Genomic DNA, 17,449 nt, shown 5'->3' on the forward strand with positions numbered 1-17,449 from the left:
AGCACACCTGATTAAAAGCTGCATGAGCTAGTGTAAGGAAGAAACTCGACCTTATTTTTCGACAAGCCTCACCGGAGTTTAAGGCGCAGCCATGAGAATTAACTCATTTCTCAACACAAAATTCCGACGAACCGTTTGGTAGCCGTAAGAGCCAACTCGTTTTAGTGAGCCGGGCCAAAAAAGCCGGTTCTCTAAAAAAAGAGCCGGAATCCCCTTCACTAATTGTGGTGGTTCATCATGACACAGCAACCGCTGGCTTTCGCTTGACCCTCCCACGCCCAGGCAGCTTCCTGGTTATGGCGATAATCACTCGCCTAACAAGTCCCCCAATCCCTTTTCGGTTCTTCTGTTCCTCCGTCGCCGGACGTTTCTCGTCTTTCCGTCGCACAATGGCAGCATCGACGAGCGAAGTGACCCGTTTCGACTTCCTGGTGGTCGGCGGTGGTTCTGGTGGTCTGGCGGGGGCTCGGAGGGCGGCGGAGCTGGGCGCTAAAGCGGCCGTCGTCGAGAGTCAGAAACTCGGAGGTACCTGCGTGAGTAAATTATGCTAACGTTTGACACCGAGAACCAAAATGTCGCGTGGAAACCAAGCAGAAGGGACATGAAGTTTTCGGAAGCTTCCCTGTTCGAGTAAAGTTGGAATAAAGTTGGCTTAGTTAGTCTGACATTGCATGGGAGGTCATTGTCTCTCAAATGGGGGTATGCGTACTCGTGTCTCTTGGGCCGCTTGAGGACCCTCCTAAACGGGTTCCCAATCTTTCTCTCTTCCTTTCCCTCCTTTCTTTCTTTTTCTTTCTTTTTCTTTTTTTCTATCTTTTTCTTTCTTTCTATCTTTATCTTTCTTTCTATCTTTCCTTTGTTCCTTCCTCTCTTTCTATCTCGAATCTTTCTTTTTTTCCATCCATCTGCACCGCTTATCTACAGTTGGGTCACAGGGGTGCTGGAGCCCATTCCAGCTATCTGTGGGCAGGGGACACCCTGGACTGGTTGCCAGCCAGTCGCAGGGCACACAGGGACAGACAGTTCAGTCGCTCATTCACGCCTAGAGACAATTTGGACCGGCCAATTAACCTGACATGCATGTTTTTGGAATGTGGGATGAAACCTGAGTGCCCGGAGGAAACCCACACAGGCACCAGGAGAACTTGCAAACTCCACACAGGAAAGATTGATCTCATGACTTCAGAACTGTGCCACACATGCGCTAAACACTGTGTGGCCCTGCTGCCCACTTTGTTCCGTCCTCTCTTTCTATCTCGACTCTTTCCTTTGTTCCTTCCTCTCTTTCTATCTCGACTCTTGACTCTATACTTTTTTCCTTCCTCTTTTTCTTTTTCGACTCTCAACTCTTTATTTTTGTTCCTTCCTCTTTTTCTATCTCGACTCTTTCCTTTGTTCCTTCCTCATTTTCTATCTCGACTCTACTCTTTACTTTGTTCCTTCCTCCATTTCTATCTCGACTCTAGACTCTTTCCTTTGTTCCTTCCTTTTTTTCTTCCTCGACTCTCGACTCTTTACTTTTCTCCTTCCTCTTTCCATCTCTACTCTCGACTCTTATTTTGTTCCTTCCTCCCTTTCTATCTCTACTTTCGACTCTTTGTCCCTTCCTCTCTTTCTATCTTGACTTTTTGTTCCTTCCTCTCTTCTCGACTCTTTCCGTTGTTCCTTCCTTTTTTTCTTCCTCGACTCTTTCCTTTGTTCCTTCCTCTCTCTCTTTCTGGACTCTTTCTTTTTTCTTTAAGGTACTTTTTGTTACCGATTAGCACGAAAAGTTACAATTTTTGAGACACATTTTATAAATGCCAACCTTCTGACATTCAATGGACACTATGCGACCTCCAGTACCCCCTAATGTTTCTTAGTGCAGTGGTTGGCACATTCGCCTAACACGTGAAAGGTCCTTGTTCAAGACCGAGTGGAAACATTTGATGGCCTGGGGAGGGATGGGCTCTACCAGGCTGTATTTGCCCAAGACACACCACAGGGAATGATTCCTTCATGACCTGAGTGCTTAGACAGACCACTTAAACCCACCCCCCCAACTAAATAGAATACAAATAAAGCTTCAATGAATTTGACTGAAAGATTGAAAGAAAAACCTGCTCTATGATGCTCTGATTATATTTTATTACAAGTTTAACGATAAGCTTCAATTAGTTAACCAAAATGGTTTTCAAGCAGTCTTAAAGAGGACCCCAGTTTGCAAAAATGTGATCAGAATATTGAACATATGGTCCGTTTTTCCAACACTTGTGGTAAAAGGCTATAGTTTCGAAACAATTTATCGCTGTACAAATCCTAAACGTAACATTAAAAAATCTAGTTTTATTTTCTGAAGAAATGTTTCTTCAATTTTTCAAGGTTGGATATTTTGGACCCCAAAAACCTCTGTTAATAGTGTGTCTTGCGACAAGGAAGTTGCGTAAAGGAAATGTTGCTCTGGTGTGCATTCCGCTATGTTGACTAACTACTAAGTGGAAAGATGATTGCCAACTATTTTATATGCTCTTGTATTTTACAGGTCAATGTTGGCTGTGTCCCCAAAAAGGTAATGATTACACGACCCCCCACCCCCCTGTCTTGAAAACAAAACTACAGACGCTGCCCTACTTACAAACGAGGTTCCGGACGATCATTTGTAAGTTGAATTAGTTTGTAAGTTGCTTCAGTGCTATATTTAGTATGTTTAAGGTCTACATAAGTATGTTTAAGGCTTGTATTGTTTTGTAATAAGAAATAAACATTTCATAAAATAATATACTCTATAATGATTAAAAAAAGTTGAGTTTAACTCACTTTTGGAAAATGGGCTTCAAGAGGTCCTCCTCCGTGGTAAAAAGTGGCCGAAAAAAAGTGTTCTGAGTTTTTCTCAACCGCATCAAGTTTCTTATTCCTCTTTCATTTCAAAAGAAACGTCTCGCCTCTCCTTTACACTTTACACCAACCATATCGAATGGATGCACGAGATGTTAAACAATAAAAATGTCAAACTTCTTAGTGCACTGGAGATAGTATAGACATAGTATAGACAGTATAGAATGTTTCTACACAAACTAGAAGGGGAGGCCAGATTTCTTCTTCGGGGTGAATGCCGGGTGACCTCTCACAGCGCCACACGCCGGTAGTGGCGGAAAGAAGCACTACAGTACTGTCCTGTACTCGGAAAAAGGTGCACACAATAGAAAATCTAACTTACAGCATTGTCCGGATATTTTTCGACATCCCCCAAAATGTTTTCGTGTCTACCGTTTTTTGTAAGTAGGGGAGCATTTTTTCTGCTTTTGCTCAATTTAATTTTTCCAGCCTTACTTTAAATTCCTCTCTTTCTCTACAGGTCATGTGGAATGCAGCTGTCCACGCAGAGTTCCTTCACGACCACGCCGATTACGGCTTCGACGTAGAAAAAAAAGTCGACTTCAATTGGGGGTAAGTGAGCTTTGTCTCAATTCTATTGAGAAACTCTGAAGGAGGAATTGTTCTTGTTGACTCACTCAGCTTGGTCAATGCTTTACCATTCTAGGACAATGTTTGGAAAGGCGTGTTTGAAACAAAAGTAGATAGTGATCACTCACAGAGCGTAAAGGAGGTGAAGTGAGGCTGTGGACTTAAGTAGGTCCATTTGTTCATGATCTGTCTCTAGTTGTTGTCTTACTTTCAGGACATGGAGATACATTTCAAGAAAACAAGTTGGAATAGACCTGTTATACTGTTGCAAATGTCACCTGAATATTGCTTTCAAACAGGACAACGATACAAGTTTGAATGTTTGATGTCATCTCTTTATTTTCAGAGCACTGAAAACAAAAAGGGACTCTTACATCAGTCGCCTGAATCAAATTTATCGAAACAATCTTGATAAGGTAAGGACAAATCTGTTTGCAAAATGCATACTTGTCAATTTATACGTTTTTTTTAATCATTCAAGTCAAGTCATGTTTATTTGTATAGCCCTTTATCACAAGGAGTCTCAAAGGGCTGCACAGACCACAGATTATTGCAATCCACAGACTATTATTATACCATCCCCTGATCTAAAACCTACATGTGGGCAAAGAAAAACTCAAAAGCCTTAACATGAGGTAAATGAAGAAACCTTTAAAAGGGATCACACATGCGGTAATACCACTTCCAGGATGACCAGGCTGCAACGGGTGTTGCAATTACAAAATATACACGAATATTGTCAACATTTTTCTTTTTCATAATGCACTCGTAAGTTTTGTGTGAAATACCCGAATATAATTGGCAAAAATATAATTTCACAATGCTAAAAACATGATCTTGATCAAGGTTCTTGTCTTAACATGTTTTTCGAATATATGGAAGTATTGAAGATCATATGTCACAAAACAAGGAAAACATTTTTATAAAATAGGAAAAATAGATCTTAAAAGAGCAAAATGATGTGAGAAAAGATAGATAGCATTTCACCTGGAAAGAATATTGTTTTCCTTTTTTTAAAAAAACACAAAAGAGTTTATGTATTACTTGCAAAATAAGTAGAGTAAATAGAGTGTGCTTAGCTGGCTGATAAGAGCAGGGCTTTTAGATCCTCCTTTCAGTAGTGAACTGCCATTCCTGTCAGTGTGGAGGATAATCCTGCAGATCCCTTTCCTTACATGGTTAGTCTGTGCTTTGCCATAATTTATTTTATTTATGTATTCATTTATGTATGTATTTATCTATGTTTATTTGGCATTCTGTGTCTGGAAAGGAATAGGGGAGATTTTATTTTTTCATTGTGCATGGAATGTTTGTATACGGCAGGTCTTGTATACGGCAGGTCATCATGTACTATAATAAATATATTAGATGGTTCAATTGACTCTGTGTTAAAGTTCTTTCGCATTCGACTTAAACATTATTGATAGTCCCATTACATTATGATTATTAGTAATACAACTAGCATGTAACGTATTACTGTGCTTAGTATCTTTAAATGCACAGCAAGGCACGCAATTCTCTTGCCTCCTGACAGAGGGCGCTAGTGAGACTAATGGTTACGATTTGGCGCACCCCTCATAGTATTGCCGAGCAAGACAGGACATCAATTTCTTGTGCATGGCCTTTTTTTTCTTTTCATTTTAGAGGATTACCTATCGATGCTTTTAGTCGAAAGGGGCAGCACATAGACATCATTTATTAGTTAAGGTAGGACAGTAATAGTTTTTTTTTTTATGATTCAGTGTATATTCAGAGTTATGTCTGCCGTAAAACAATTTAGCACGGGATTTGTTTTTGTTAGACCAATCTCATTTTATCCATTTCGGCTGTAATCCAAATCATTTCAGTCACTAATGGTAGCAGACGACAATGTCATCGTAAACCGTTAATATTGTTGCAGTACACTAGCAAATATTATCCTCTATCAAGTCAAGTTACGTTATTTGTACAGTCCTTAATCACAAGACGTCTCGAAGTATTGCACAGACCATTAGAGACTACAGACTATTATTACACCACCTCCTGCATTTATTTTTTGCATGTATTGATAAGAGATTCACAAAGTTCTGCCATCTTAATGGCCGAGGGTGAGAGTTTTCAACCATGTGAGAAAAATGCATGAAAAGTATAGGAAAATAATGGAACTGATGCTCCGGCATCTTGGTTACAAATCAAACAAAATGGTGAGTTTCTATTATTATAGAGAATAAACATCTGTAGATCCGATAAAGTCAAAATCCTGCACTGCTACGTATAAGAAACACTAAATTTACTGCTAGGTGGCAAAGAATTAAGAAAGACGCTGAAATAATTGTCTATGTTGGTAAATAAACGTGTTTACACAATTTTTTTGTTTTTTATACTACGCAGTCTGACTTGCTGTGAGTAAATAGGCGCTGCGTTGTGTTTGTAAGTTTTATCATCGCTTATTAAGGATAGCAATCGGTTGAGATTGACAGGCATGAAAATGCAATGTTTTTCTACCAACATCCAGAAGAATTAAATTTGCCGTTATAAAAAATTAATCCAGTAATATTTTTTTTATAAAATTTCGCAGGCTAGCATCCAAACCATCGAAGGTCATGCCAGGTTCACCAGCGATGCAGAGCCAACGTTGGAGGTCAACGGCAAGAAGTACACAGCGCCTCATATCCTCATCGCCACTGGGGGGCAGCCTTCTATGTTGACTGATGCTGAGATCCCAGGTTTCACATTCTCAAACACTCACATGGATTACAACTGGTTATCTGCTCACTGTCATTTTCACAATTAACATGTTTTGCTCTTCTCGTTGCAGTCAAACTCACTGTTATAATAATGTATTGTGATTGTAGGAGCAAGTCTGGGAATCACCAGCGATGGCTTTTTTGAACTCGAAAGCCTTCCGAAGTACGCAATTAATTGTGATCACGTTTTGATGTCATGTTGACAAAATCTTCATCAAAATAATCGTTTGCCGTCTGCAGGCGAAGCGTTGTTGTGGGTGCCGGTTACATTGCTGTGGAGATGGCGGGCATCCTTTCCACCCTAGGTTCTAAGACTTCACTCATCATCCGACAAAGTGAGGTAAGGAAAGGAACTTTTTATTTGTAAAGGATTACCTAAGAATACAGTTGTTATTTGGTAACATGTCACTTGGCCATTTTCACTTTAATTAGGCGCTTTTGATGGCTATCCACAAGCTTCTGGTTGAATCTTTGACCACTCCTCTTGACAGAATTGGTGCAGTTCAGTTACATTTGAGGCTTTCTGACATGGACTTGTTTCTTCAGCATTGTCCCCAAGTTCTCAATTTTGGTTTGAGTGAGGACTTTGGGAAGGCCATTCTAAAACCTCAATTCTAGCCTGATTTAGCCATTCCATTACCACTTTTGATGTGCGTTTGGGGTCAATGTCCTGTTGGAACACCAACTGCACCCAAGACCCAATCTTCGGGCTGATGACTTTAGGTTACCTTGAAGAATTTGAAGGTAATCCTCCTTCATTATCCAATTTACTCTCTGTAAATCACCAGTTCCATTGGCAGCAAGACAGCCCCACACCATAATACTACCACCACCGTGCTTGACAGTAGGCATGGTGTACTTGGGGTTAAAGGCCTCACCTTTTCTCCTCCAAACATATTGCTGAGCATTGTGGCCAAATAGCTCAATTTCTGTTTCATCTGACAACAGAACTTTCCTTCAAAAGTTCTTATCTTTGTCCATGTGATCAGCAGCAAACTAATCGAGCCTTACGGAGCCGCTTTTGGAGCAAGGGCTTCCGATTTGCACGGCAGCCTCTCAGTCAATGGAGATGCAAAACACACTTAATAGTGGATACTGACGCCGGTGTTCCAGCAGCTTTTAATTCTGGGCAGATCTGCTTTTTGGGGATTGCCAACTGTGACTCTAGAATTGTGTACTATCTATGCAGTTAAACCTTGTGCCTTCATCTGGCAGGGCTTTGATGCTAGGTCCTTAGCTTGGCCTTCTATGAAGTCACTATCTTTGATTTTTGCATTTCGGAGATGGAATATGAGCTTGCTCTGTCCACTCCACGCATCAGCCCAGTATTGCAGTACCTCCGGGAACAGGAACGGTGCATTCGCAATGATCGCAGCAAGGCTTTAGAGCTAGGACCTTAGCTTGGCCTTTTGGCTGAGAGTAAGTGTCCCGGCTCCTAGGCTTTGTAGCGTATTATGAACTGACCGATAACGGATAATGGATAATGAATAACGAAGATAGATCAATAACCCTTAAAAAACCCCCCTCTCAGTTGAATCTTCTCCCTCCTATCCAATTTTCTCCAGCAGCAGGTGATAGCTTGCCTTTCTTCCTGATCGTGGCAGTTACAAAACTGTGCCTTTTATTTATACTTGCAATTGATTGCACTGTTTCTCTTGGGACCTTCAGCTGCTTTGAAATGGCTCCAAGTGACTTTCCTGACTTGTCAATTATAACGGTTTTTCAGATCCATGCTAAACTCCTTATGACTTTCCCATCGTAGCGGTTGTGGGCGTTTGCATCCAATGAGCCCTATTTAAATGGCCTCAGAAGTCCCCAGCCGTAGTCACTCATAATCACTCACAAGAAATAAAGAGGCCATGCTATGAAGCTCATTTTACTGACACAACTTTACAAGTCACCAAAATTGCTAATTCGTGTTGCTGTATCTATGTATTTGACCCAGCAGATTTGATTTACTTTTTCTGTTAATCCATAATCAAGTCATAAAAGAACCAAACCTCATGAATGTTTCTTGTGACAAAGAACTATCTGTTCTGATCAAAGAAAAGTCAGAGTTGTAGAAATAACTGGAAACTCAAAAGAGCCATCGCATTATGTTCTTCAAAACTGTATGTAAACTTTTGACCACAACCGTCTGTATTAGGAATTAGAAAATGTTTAACCTATTTTACTAATTTGTTGAGGAGTACTTGTTTGGTGTATGAACCTAACCTGTAACAAAGTCTGAATGCAACGTCCATAAACGGGCTAAAAGAAATAGCTGATTTTCAGAGTTCCCCCATATCACCCTTTGAGAATATTTTCCGGTCCACATTGTTTGAATTCTCAAACACATTACAAAACCCAGTGTTGGGAGATCATTTTCATTAAATGTGGATTTGCATACATGACTACAAAACACATTAGTCATAAATTAAGATGACCTAGCGTGATAATAAACCCTTTTTGTAGGTTTTAAGGAACTTTGACAGCTTCATAAGCACAAACTGCACCAAAGAGCTGCAGAACTCTGGAGTGGATTTGTGGAAAAACTCTCAGGTGACATCTGTGCGCAAAACCGTCACTGGGCTTGAAGTGACGCTCGTCACCAAAGACAAAGAGAAGAGCGGCACCATTACGGAAGTGGACTGTCTTCTGTGGGCCATTGGCAGGAAGCCCAACATCTCTGGACTAAATCTCGGCGAGATGGTATGTCCTCTGAAATCCCTTTTTTTTTTTTGTTATTTGTTTCAGCCAGCTGATTTAGAGCTTACCAATTGAGCTGGATTTTATTTGTTGCTCTTTATTTTGAGAATAGAATAGAATATACCTTTATTGTCATTGTTACAAAATGGGTTAACATATTGTGACAACGAAATTGGGCATGACACTCCAGTTTCACACATTCACAGTGAGGTAAAAAGTCAAGAAGATAAAGGAACAGAGAATATAAGGTTATAAAACAAGGAGGATAAGGCTATAGTTATTATTTACATGATATTTACACAAGAAATGTCGCCATGTAGAATGTTACATACAGTTGGTATCGTAATACAGTTGGTATCGTAAGGGTTGTGCAATTTTGCATTTGGTGCAAAAGTCATCATAGTGCAAAAAAAATAGTCAACATATGCATTGGTGCAAACATAGTCATCATAGTGCAGAAAAAAAGGTCAACATTGTGCAAGGTGAGCAGTAAACTGTGCAGTCAACATGTGCAAGTGCGCCACATAATGGATATTTAAACTGACGTTATTATCTGTCTGTACTTTCTTTGCACTTATGAATAAACCAGATTGCTCTGATGCTGTCCCTTTATAGTGATTGCTTCTCTTAAAAGATGCATGGGATTTGCACAGTAGAATATCTCTTTCCCCGATGTGTAAAATCTATATTGTGGTACCCAATTTTCTTTGTTGATTTAAGTTTTTACACATTTTTTACTAGGGGAGTTTCATTTGGCAGATATTGTTTACACAACATAAAGGTGAAGGGCTGTGCCCTATGTTAACTGGATAATCTGGTGTATTAGCGGATTAAAAGGACACCTTATTGCCTGTTGTGGGTAGCGCACATCTAATTGTGGTTCATTTACCAAAGCAGGGGCCCTACCCTCTCAAAAAGGGCTCCTCAGTTTTCTCGGGTAAATAATGACAGTCTCTTAAAATGGTATTTTTTTTAGGGTATAAACACTGATGAACATGGCCACATTGTGGTGGATGAGTACCAAAATACCAGCCGACCGGGAATCTACGCTGTTGGTGATGTTTGTGGCAGAGCTCTTCTCACGCCAGGTAAGAAGTTAAGATCTCATGTCTTGATGAACAATCCCATAAGACTTGTGGGACCTGTTTTGAATGTTTAAAAAAAAAAAAAAAAAAAAAAATCTAATTTCTTTCTTGTTAGTTGCCATCGCTGCTGGCAGGAAACTGGCGCACAGACTTTTTGAGGGAAAAAAGGATTCCAAGTTGGACTACTCCAACATTCCCACAGTGGTGTTCAGTCACCCTCCTATCGGCACGGTGGGCCTAACAGAAGGTGAGTTAAGACCTCCGAAGGCATCTCATTCTGTGGTAACAAGTGTCGATCCCTATCAGAGGAGGCCGTCATAAGCAGAGGGAAGGAGAACGTTAAGATCTACAAGACTTCCTTTACGCCGCTTTATCATGCTATCACCACCCGAAAGAGTCAGTGCATCATGAAGTTGGTGTGTGTGGGCAAGGAGGAGAAGGTAGGAATTACAGGGTCTAAGAACTACTTTCCATAGGACTACATAGCATGACTAAATGAAGCTTCTCCATACCTGCCAACTACTACGGTTCTGCCGTAATGAGTACGGTTTTCTTGAACCCACTACGGTGTTTCGGTTTCATTACAAAAACTACGGTTTTCCCCTTAAAAAAAAAAAAAAAAAATCGTAAATAAAGAACGAAAAACATTCCACCGCGAGATCGCGAAGTACCATTTCAAACAAAGGCTATCGGCACTGCCAGTCGTCTGCGCATGCGGGAGGTTTATTTTTAGCTCAATTGGAGCACTGCCATTGTTTAATCGGCAGCGAGAAGGAACCGAGATGTAGGTCACGGTGCTTTGAATAGATCATGGAATCTACCGGAGAAAAAGTGCAGAAAATTGTGAAACCGAAACGAAAATTACAGTGCTTTCGTGAAGAATATTTCAAAGCTTTCCCTGGAGTAATTATCAGATCGAGAAAAGGTGAAAATTACGCGAACTGCACACTGTGTAGACAAGACTTTTCTGTGGGTCATGGAGGAATTAGCGACGTTAAAGACCACGTTGGAACGAAAAAACACAAATCAAATGCCAATGACAGTAATTCCAGCGGCAAAATCTCCACTTTTTTTGTCGCCCCAACCGATTCTTTGGACGTCATAAATGCCGAAGTGTTATTTACTGAAGCGATCATTGAACATGGTGTTCCAATCGCTATGGCCGACCACATGGGACCGCTTTTCAGGAGAATGTTTCCCGATTCTAAGATCGCTAAAAAATATGGTTGTGGGAGAACGAAAACTTCGAACATCGTTCAGTGCCTTGGTGAAGAATCATCACAAAGCATCGTCGATGTCATCAAATCTTCGCCTTTTAGCATGTCTACTGATGGAAGTACAGACTACGACGATGTAAAACTTTATCCAATTTGTGTACGATTCTTCGATAACCAAACAGGAAAAGTTCTGTCAGTGCTTCTTTCGTTGAGAGAATGCAACACGGCATCGACGGGCGAGAACATTTTTAAGATTATCGAAAAAGAAATGAACTCGAACAACATTCCCTGGGATAATTTAGTGTGTTTTGCTGCCGACAACGCCGCTGTTATGCTTGGATCCAAGAAAGGAGTCGCGTCCTTCATCACAGAAAAATCTCCATCGGCATACATCGCAGGTAATTGACTATGCAATTTATTCAAAATTATTATTATTTCATATCGATGTGCCTATTACGAAAACGCTGCAAGCTGATTAATTTATGGTATCAAATATATCACTTGAAAATACAATTTTCCATAGATTCTTTTACAGTACTGATTTCAATTATAATATTGAGATATTTTAATTCAAGTAAAATTTGTCATTTAATTATTTTTATGTGCCCATAGTAATCACCTTGAGATGTGTGTTTGTATAGATGTAATTAATTAGTTATGTTTTACAAAGTAGTTTCAGGAAATGTCATGTTATTTCTTATACTTCTAATTTTTAAATATCAAAACTTCAGATAATGTTTTTAATAAAATATTACTAAAATTACATGATTTAAAGCAAATTACAATCCATCAGCCATAGGTATATGAGGACTTGCATTAACCATTACCACCAACATTACATCTCTTGACATTATGACTACAGTATTAATTTTTACTACACCATGACAACCTTGTTTTTATGCATTTAGATTATGTTCCAGAATTGGGGATATTATCTATTTATCCATGAACATTTACAATTTTTGCAATTAATTTGCAGGTTGTTCCTGCCATCTCATCCACTTGGCTGTTCAGAGAGGGGCGAAGCAATTGCCAGTGAAGCTAGATGATCTGCTTGTGGACGTGTTCTACTACTTGGAGAAGAGCAGCAAACGCAAGCAGGCACTCCGACAGTTCCAAGAAGAGGAAGGTCTACCCAAGGCCAAGATCCTGAAGCATGTGTCAACGAGATGGCTGTCCCTGGAGCATTGCTTGGACCGACTCCTTCAGCAGTGGACGGCTCTCATCAAGTTCTTTGAGGCAGAGGTGGGTCATGAGAAGAAGTCCAGCATGCCATCCAGCAGAGGAAGAAAGAGGCCCTACACTCCTGATGTGAAGAAGTCGGAGGAGAAGAAAAGGAAGCTGGACACGGCCGCTCCTCAGGCAACAGATGAGAAAGCAGACTCCTCCAAGACCTTCGACTTGGCCAGGTACATGTTCAAGGAGAAGGAAGTGGCGGACAAGTCTAAGAAGGTGAAGGAGAAGAAGAAAGAAGATGACACCAAGACCAGCAGCAGCAAAGCCAGCCTTATCCTCACCAAGATGAGTGACAAGAACACTTTGTTGTATGCCCATTTCTTGATGGCAGTCTTGCCAATCTTCAACGAGACCAACACCTTCCTCCAAAAAGATGAACCCTGCGTGCATCTCTTGCACCATGTGCTCTCGACTCAGTTCAGCAAGCTCATCATGTGCTTAATGAAGCCAAAGGTCATCATCGCTGCCAGTGACATCACAAAGGTGAACTTTAAGGACCGGGCCAACCAGAAGGACGACGAGGATCTCTTCATGGGAACCAACTGCAGAGACTATGTGGCTGAACATGCAAAGGAATGTGACCTCACCACTTTCTTTTCCAGTGTCAGGGCATTCTACAGCAGCACATGCAGCTACATGATCAGCGCATTTCCCTTTGGGGATGAAGTTCTGGTGAATGCCCGGATGCTGGATATCAGCTACAGGCAGGACTGCAAGTTCAGCCAGGTGAGATTCTTTGCTGAGAGGTACCCTCACCTCCTGACCAAGGATGACAAGAGGAGTCTGGAAGAGGAGTTCCTCGTATACCAGTGCGATCCACTCACCCCTGCCATCACAGAAGCTGAGCGAGTGGACACAGCGTGGAACGAGCTCTCAAAACTCAAGGACCCAGCCACTGGCAAGGCCAAGTTTGGAGCCCTCTTCAAAGTGGCCAAGTCTGTGTTGGTGATTTATCACAGCAACGCAGACTGTGAACGCATCTTCAGTCATGTCAACAAGAACAAGACGGAGTTCCGGGCAAGTCTATCGACCAAAGTGCTTGGCAGCCTGATGACTAGGAAAATGATGATGACATCATCTGGATACAAGTGCCACAGTGTGACCCATTCGAAAGACCAGTTGAAAAAATCAAAACGATGCACAATGGAAAACAAATAATGCTTAGGCTGTAGCTTGTATAACATGGAGAACATTTGGATATCATTAATTTTGCTAAAGTGAATCAACCCATGCATGTTTATGGCTTTTCAGTCTCTTATTATCTGCTTTTCAGCGGAGAAAAATCTTTTGGCCTCGCATGTTCAATTGACTCTGGTGTGCCTTGCTTCACTTTGAGAAGTGACTGATTCAATGGAGCAGTGACACTTAGAAATGTGCCAGTGAAATTGTTTGCATGATATATATAGATTTAGCCTTTAGTTTGTTTATTGCTTAAATATGTGCTGAAGTCAGTTAAGTGAAATTGGGAATTTCTAAGATGAGAAGTGACTGCCTCAATGGACATACACTTGTATGCAGTGCAGTGACACTTGGAAATGTGCCAGTGAAATGTTTTCTTAGTTAGATAATTAGTTTAATTATTGTTTGCCAAATTTTGTTTTATCTTCAACTGCTTCCAATAGTTAAATTGCATGTAAAATTTAAGTATTAGTCAGTGTTGGGCCTGGTTGTTATTTTATTTATATAAAAACTGATCAAAATCAATTATATAATTATTCACTCACAAATATATTGGAATATCTCAAATAACAAGTTTCCAAACTAACCTGAAAACCAACCCAAGAACCAACACTGAATAATATTACTTCAATGATAAAAAATTAAATGTTTTGTTTCTTATTGTATCAAATATTGAAAAGAAAAGAAAACTATGAGGGTTTTCTATGACTTTGTTATATTAAATACATTGTTGAGCTTTAAAGAACTTTCTTTTGATTATTTCCATCAGTACAGTTTAGGTAAATTGACTGTAAACATGAGGTTGTGATTGTGAAAAAAATGTAAAATTTGTTACTTCTTAGCTGCATTTTAAGCCCTGAAAATGCTAAAAATCCTTTGACTTCAGGGGGGCTTCACCCCCCTGAACCCCCCACCGGACATCGTCCTGGACCTGACCAGGGCCTGCGGCCCCTGGACCCTAGCTACTAGGCTTTTTCACTTTCAAAAGTTGGCAGGTATGCTTCTCACATAGTCGGTCCTTGAAGGTGCTTATGTGCTCTGTTTTCTCCCCCAGGTCGTGGGTCTACACATGCAGGGTCTCGGATGTGATGAGATGCTGCAGGGCTTCGCTGTGGCCGTTAAACTCGGCGCCACCAAAGCAGATTTTGATAAAACCGTCGCCATTCACCCCACTTCTGCTGAGGAGCTTGTTACTATGCGTTAATGAGACACTTCTGCTTCTCAAGGTCCAATGGTTGAGTCAACTGATTAAAAACCCTCATCTTTACACATTTAGGGACCCTTTTTTTTAGTGCATCTTGACTGAGTTTGGGTTATCTAAAGTTGTACTGTGGGTCTTGACTGAGTGTTAAATACATCAGACTCAAGTTTTAATGCTGGATGGAGTGATTGTATGTGAAGTCCTTAGACCTATATCTTTTTGTATTTCGAATTGATTCTATTTGTCTGAACACTGATCTACTGTAGTGTTACGAAAACAATAAAAAGGTTGTTTCCATGTGCGTTTCAGAAATGTCCTCTGCTTTAAACGGAAACCTTTTTGTTTTGGAAACAGTAGTGAAGTTATTTCCCTGGTTCATTGTGTTAAGTTTACAGTGAACCCTTGTTTATCGTGGAGGTTACATTGTAAAAGGAATGATGGCCATATCTGAAATGGAAACCATAATTTTCTTTTTCACAATTACAGCATCATACAATTAGATTTTGTTTTCAGATCAATTTGTTGACATAAATTTTAGAGAATTGAATTTGCAGTAGTTTGCACATACGTACTTTACATGAATTTTGCAGTTTGTGTAATGGATATGTAAATATTAAACCATAATGTTAGTAATACACTGATGGAGAGCTGAAATACTGTTTAGCGTGTCAGAATGAAGAACTTAATCAGAGAGTCAACAAAACTGCGAAAACTGTACTGTGCTATAGTGCGGGTTCACTGAACTTGGGTTTATATGGAAATAAGACGACACAATTACTGCTCAAACCCAAACGAGGGCTAGGGCATCCATCCAGCGATTGTCTGCACCGCTTATCCTTAGTAGGGTCGCGCGGGTGCTGGAGCCCATCCTAGCTATCTTTGGTTACTGGGCAGGGGACACCCTGAACTGGTTGCCAGCCAATCGTAGGGCACACAGAGACAGACAATTCACTCGCTCATTCACACCTAGGGACAATTTGGACTGGCCAATAAACCTGACATGCATGTTATTTGAATGTGGGAGGGAACCCATGCAAGCACGGGGAGAACACACAAACTCCACACAGGAGGTTCGATCTCAAGATCTCAGAACTGTGCGATAACCGCTGTGCTGGGCTAGGGAATGTGTAATAAAATTGTGATTTGAAAGTACGATATCAGTTTCCATTGCTACGCAGAAGACACTTAACTATATCTTCCGATGGAGGAATCTTCTCCCACTAAACTGGAAATTTGGAGGCCTGCCTCAGTGAGATAAAAGAATGGATGTCACTCAACTTCTTGCGCCTTAACTCTGAAAAGACAATGTTAGTTATTGGTCCATCTAAATATCGTGACTTGTTCTCAAAAACTGTTCTGAACATTGACAAATGTAATAGCGCCCAGAGGGACTCAGTCAAAAATTTAGGTGTCATATTTGACCCCAATCCTCTCCTTCCAAACATGTTAAGAATATTACTAGAACAGTTTTTTCCATCTTCGCAACATTGCTAAAATTCGTCCTATGCTATCAAAATCTGATGCGGGGATTATAATTTATGCGCTTGTTACCTCTCATATCAATTATTGTAATGTACTACTCTCCGGTCTCTCAAAGTCCAAAATCAAGAGCCTTCAGCTGGTACAAAATGCTGCAATGAGGCTTTTAACTAAGACAAGAAAGTTTGATTGCATTACACTGATTTTAGCTAACATGCATTGGCTCCCTGTTAGCTTAAGATGTGATTTTAAGGTTCTTTTGGCAGTATACAAAAGATGCATGGACTTGCTCCCTCATGTATTTCAGATATAATTTCCACCTATGTTCCGGTCTGGAGTCTTTGTTCTCAAATTGCTGGTCTACTCGTGATCCCAAGAGCCAAGAAGAGATCCGCAGGTTCAAGAGCGTTCTCCATTCAGGCACTGGTGTTGTGGAATGCTCTGCCCTCTGAGATTCGATCTGCAAACTTAGTGGAACTGTTTAAATCCAGGCTCCTTCACACCTTGGGATAATTTGGACCGGCCAATTACCGTAACCTGAACTTTTGGGGAATGTGGGAGGAAGCCTGAGATCCCGGAGGAAACCCCCGCAGGCACAGGGAGAACATGCAAACTCCACACGGGTAGGCTGCGGAACTCGTCCACTGGACTTAATTGAGAACCCGGAATCTCCACACCATGGGGCTGCGCGATAACCACCCATCCGCCGTGCTGCCACGATATCTGTGTATTATTTCTTGTTGCAACATCCATTGCAGCCTGGTCATCCTGAAAGGGGGATTACCTCATGTGCGACCTCTTCTCAAGGTTCCTTCATTTTCCTCATGCTAAGGTTTTTGAGTTTTTCTTGCCCTCATGTAGGTTTTAGATCAGGGCATGGTGTAATCATTGTTGGTGGTTTGCAATAATCTGTGCAGCCCTTTGACACTCCTTGTGATTATACAAATAAACATAACTTGACTCAAAGCACTTACAATAAATTACAAAAATTTTGGTTTGAACAAATTTATTGACACTAATATTAAAATAAAACAATCATGACAATCACAACAGCAATCAAGCACATTCATAATATTATGTTCCAATATGATGTTATTACCAGCAAACACATAGTGAGGATTTGAAAAACCCTTCTCGAAAATCCTATTAGCAATCAAACATATTCACAATTTCATTAAATAATCTAAAACTTTT

At 40.6% G+C, this 17,449-nt stretch overlaps 2 protein-coding genes and 1 long non-coding RNA gene across 4 annotated transcripts; 2 read left to right on the forward strand and 1 right to left on the reverse strand.

Annotated features, from left to right (window-relative positions):
- Window positions 1-217: 217 nt before the first annotated feature.
- On the forward strand, window positions 218-15,073 carry gsr (glutathione reductase). 2 transcript variants are annotated; one of them, XM_088343539.1, is made up of 12 exons: window positions 218-533; window positions 2,522-2,548; window positions 3,335-3,426; window positions 3,791-3,860; window positions 6,002-6,149; window positions 6,279-6,333; window positions 6,411-6,510; window positions 8,625-8,861; window positions 9,835-9,946; window positions 10,059-10,190; window positions 10,250-10,383; window positions 14,630-15,073. In XM_088343539.1, the coding sequence occupies exons 1-12, from the start codon at window positions 297-299 to the stop codon at window positions 14,777-14,779; spliced, it is 1,494 nt and encodes a 497-aa protein (XP_088199665.1). In that variant the 5' UTR covers window positions 218-296; the 3' UTR covers window positions 14,780-15,073. The 2 variants fall into 2 exon arrangements, with proteins under 2 accessions (XP_088199665.1, XP_088199666.1); XM_088343540.1 differs by having other exon boundaries at window positions 391-525.
- Window positions 8,031-17,239, reverse strand: LOC148360108 (uncharacterized). The gene is made up of 2 exons (XR_015851285.1): window positions 14,584-17,239; window positions 8,031-10,242 (listed from the first exon to the last, which is right to left on the reverse strand). It is a non-coding gene; the product is annotated as an uncharacterized LOC148360108 (long non-coding RNA).
- LOC148360109 (uncharacterized) lies at window positions 10,479-13,554 on the forward strand. Its single transcript, XM_088344285.1, has 2 exons — window positions 10,479-11,558; window positions 12,140-13,554. Exons 1-2 carry the CDS (start codon window positions 10,754-10,756, stop codon window positions 13,552-13,554), a joined length of 2,220 nt encoding a protein of 739 aa, XP_088200411.1. The 5' UTR covers window positions 10,479-10,753.
- Window positions 17,240-17,449: the final 210 nt, after the last annotated feature.

This window comes from Urocampus carinirostris, chromosome 9 (genome assembly GCF_059441175.1).
Source record: "Urocampus carinirostris isolate Australia breed hairy pipefish chromosome 9, RoL_Ucar_1.0, whole genome shotgun sequence".
Lineage (NCBI taxonomy): Eukaryota > Metazoa > Chordata > Actinopteri > Syngnathiformes > Syngnathidae > Urocampus > Urocampus carinirostris.

Coding starts and splice junctions, on each gene's coding strand:
- gsr (XM_088343539.1), top strand. CDS start 297: ATGGCGATAATCACTCGCCTAACAAGTCCCCCAATCCCTTTTCGGTTC. Junction 6,150..6,278: donor GACTGATGCTGAGATCCCAG/GTTTCACATTCT, acceptor TTGTGATTGTAG/GAGCAAGTCTGGGAATCACC. Junction 10,384..14,629: donor GTGTGGGCAAGGAGGAGAAG/GTAGGAATTACA, acceptor TTTCTCCCCCAG/GTCGTGGGTCTACACATGCA.
- LOC148360109 (XM_088344285.1), top strand. CDS start 10,754: ATGGAATCTACCGGAGAAAAAGTGCAGAAAATTGTGAAACCGAAACGA. Junction 11,559..12,139: donor TCCATCGGCATACATCGCAG/GTAATTGACTAT, acceptor ATTAATTTGCAG/GTTGTTCCTGCCATCTCATC.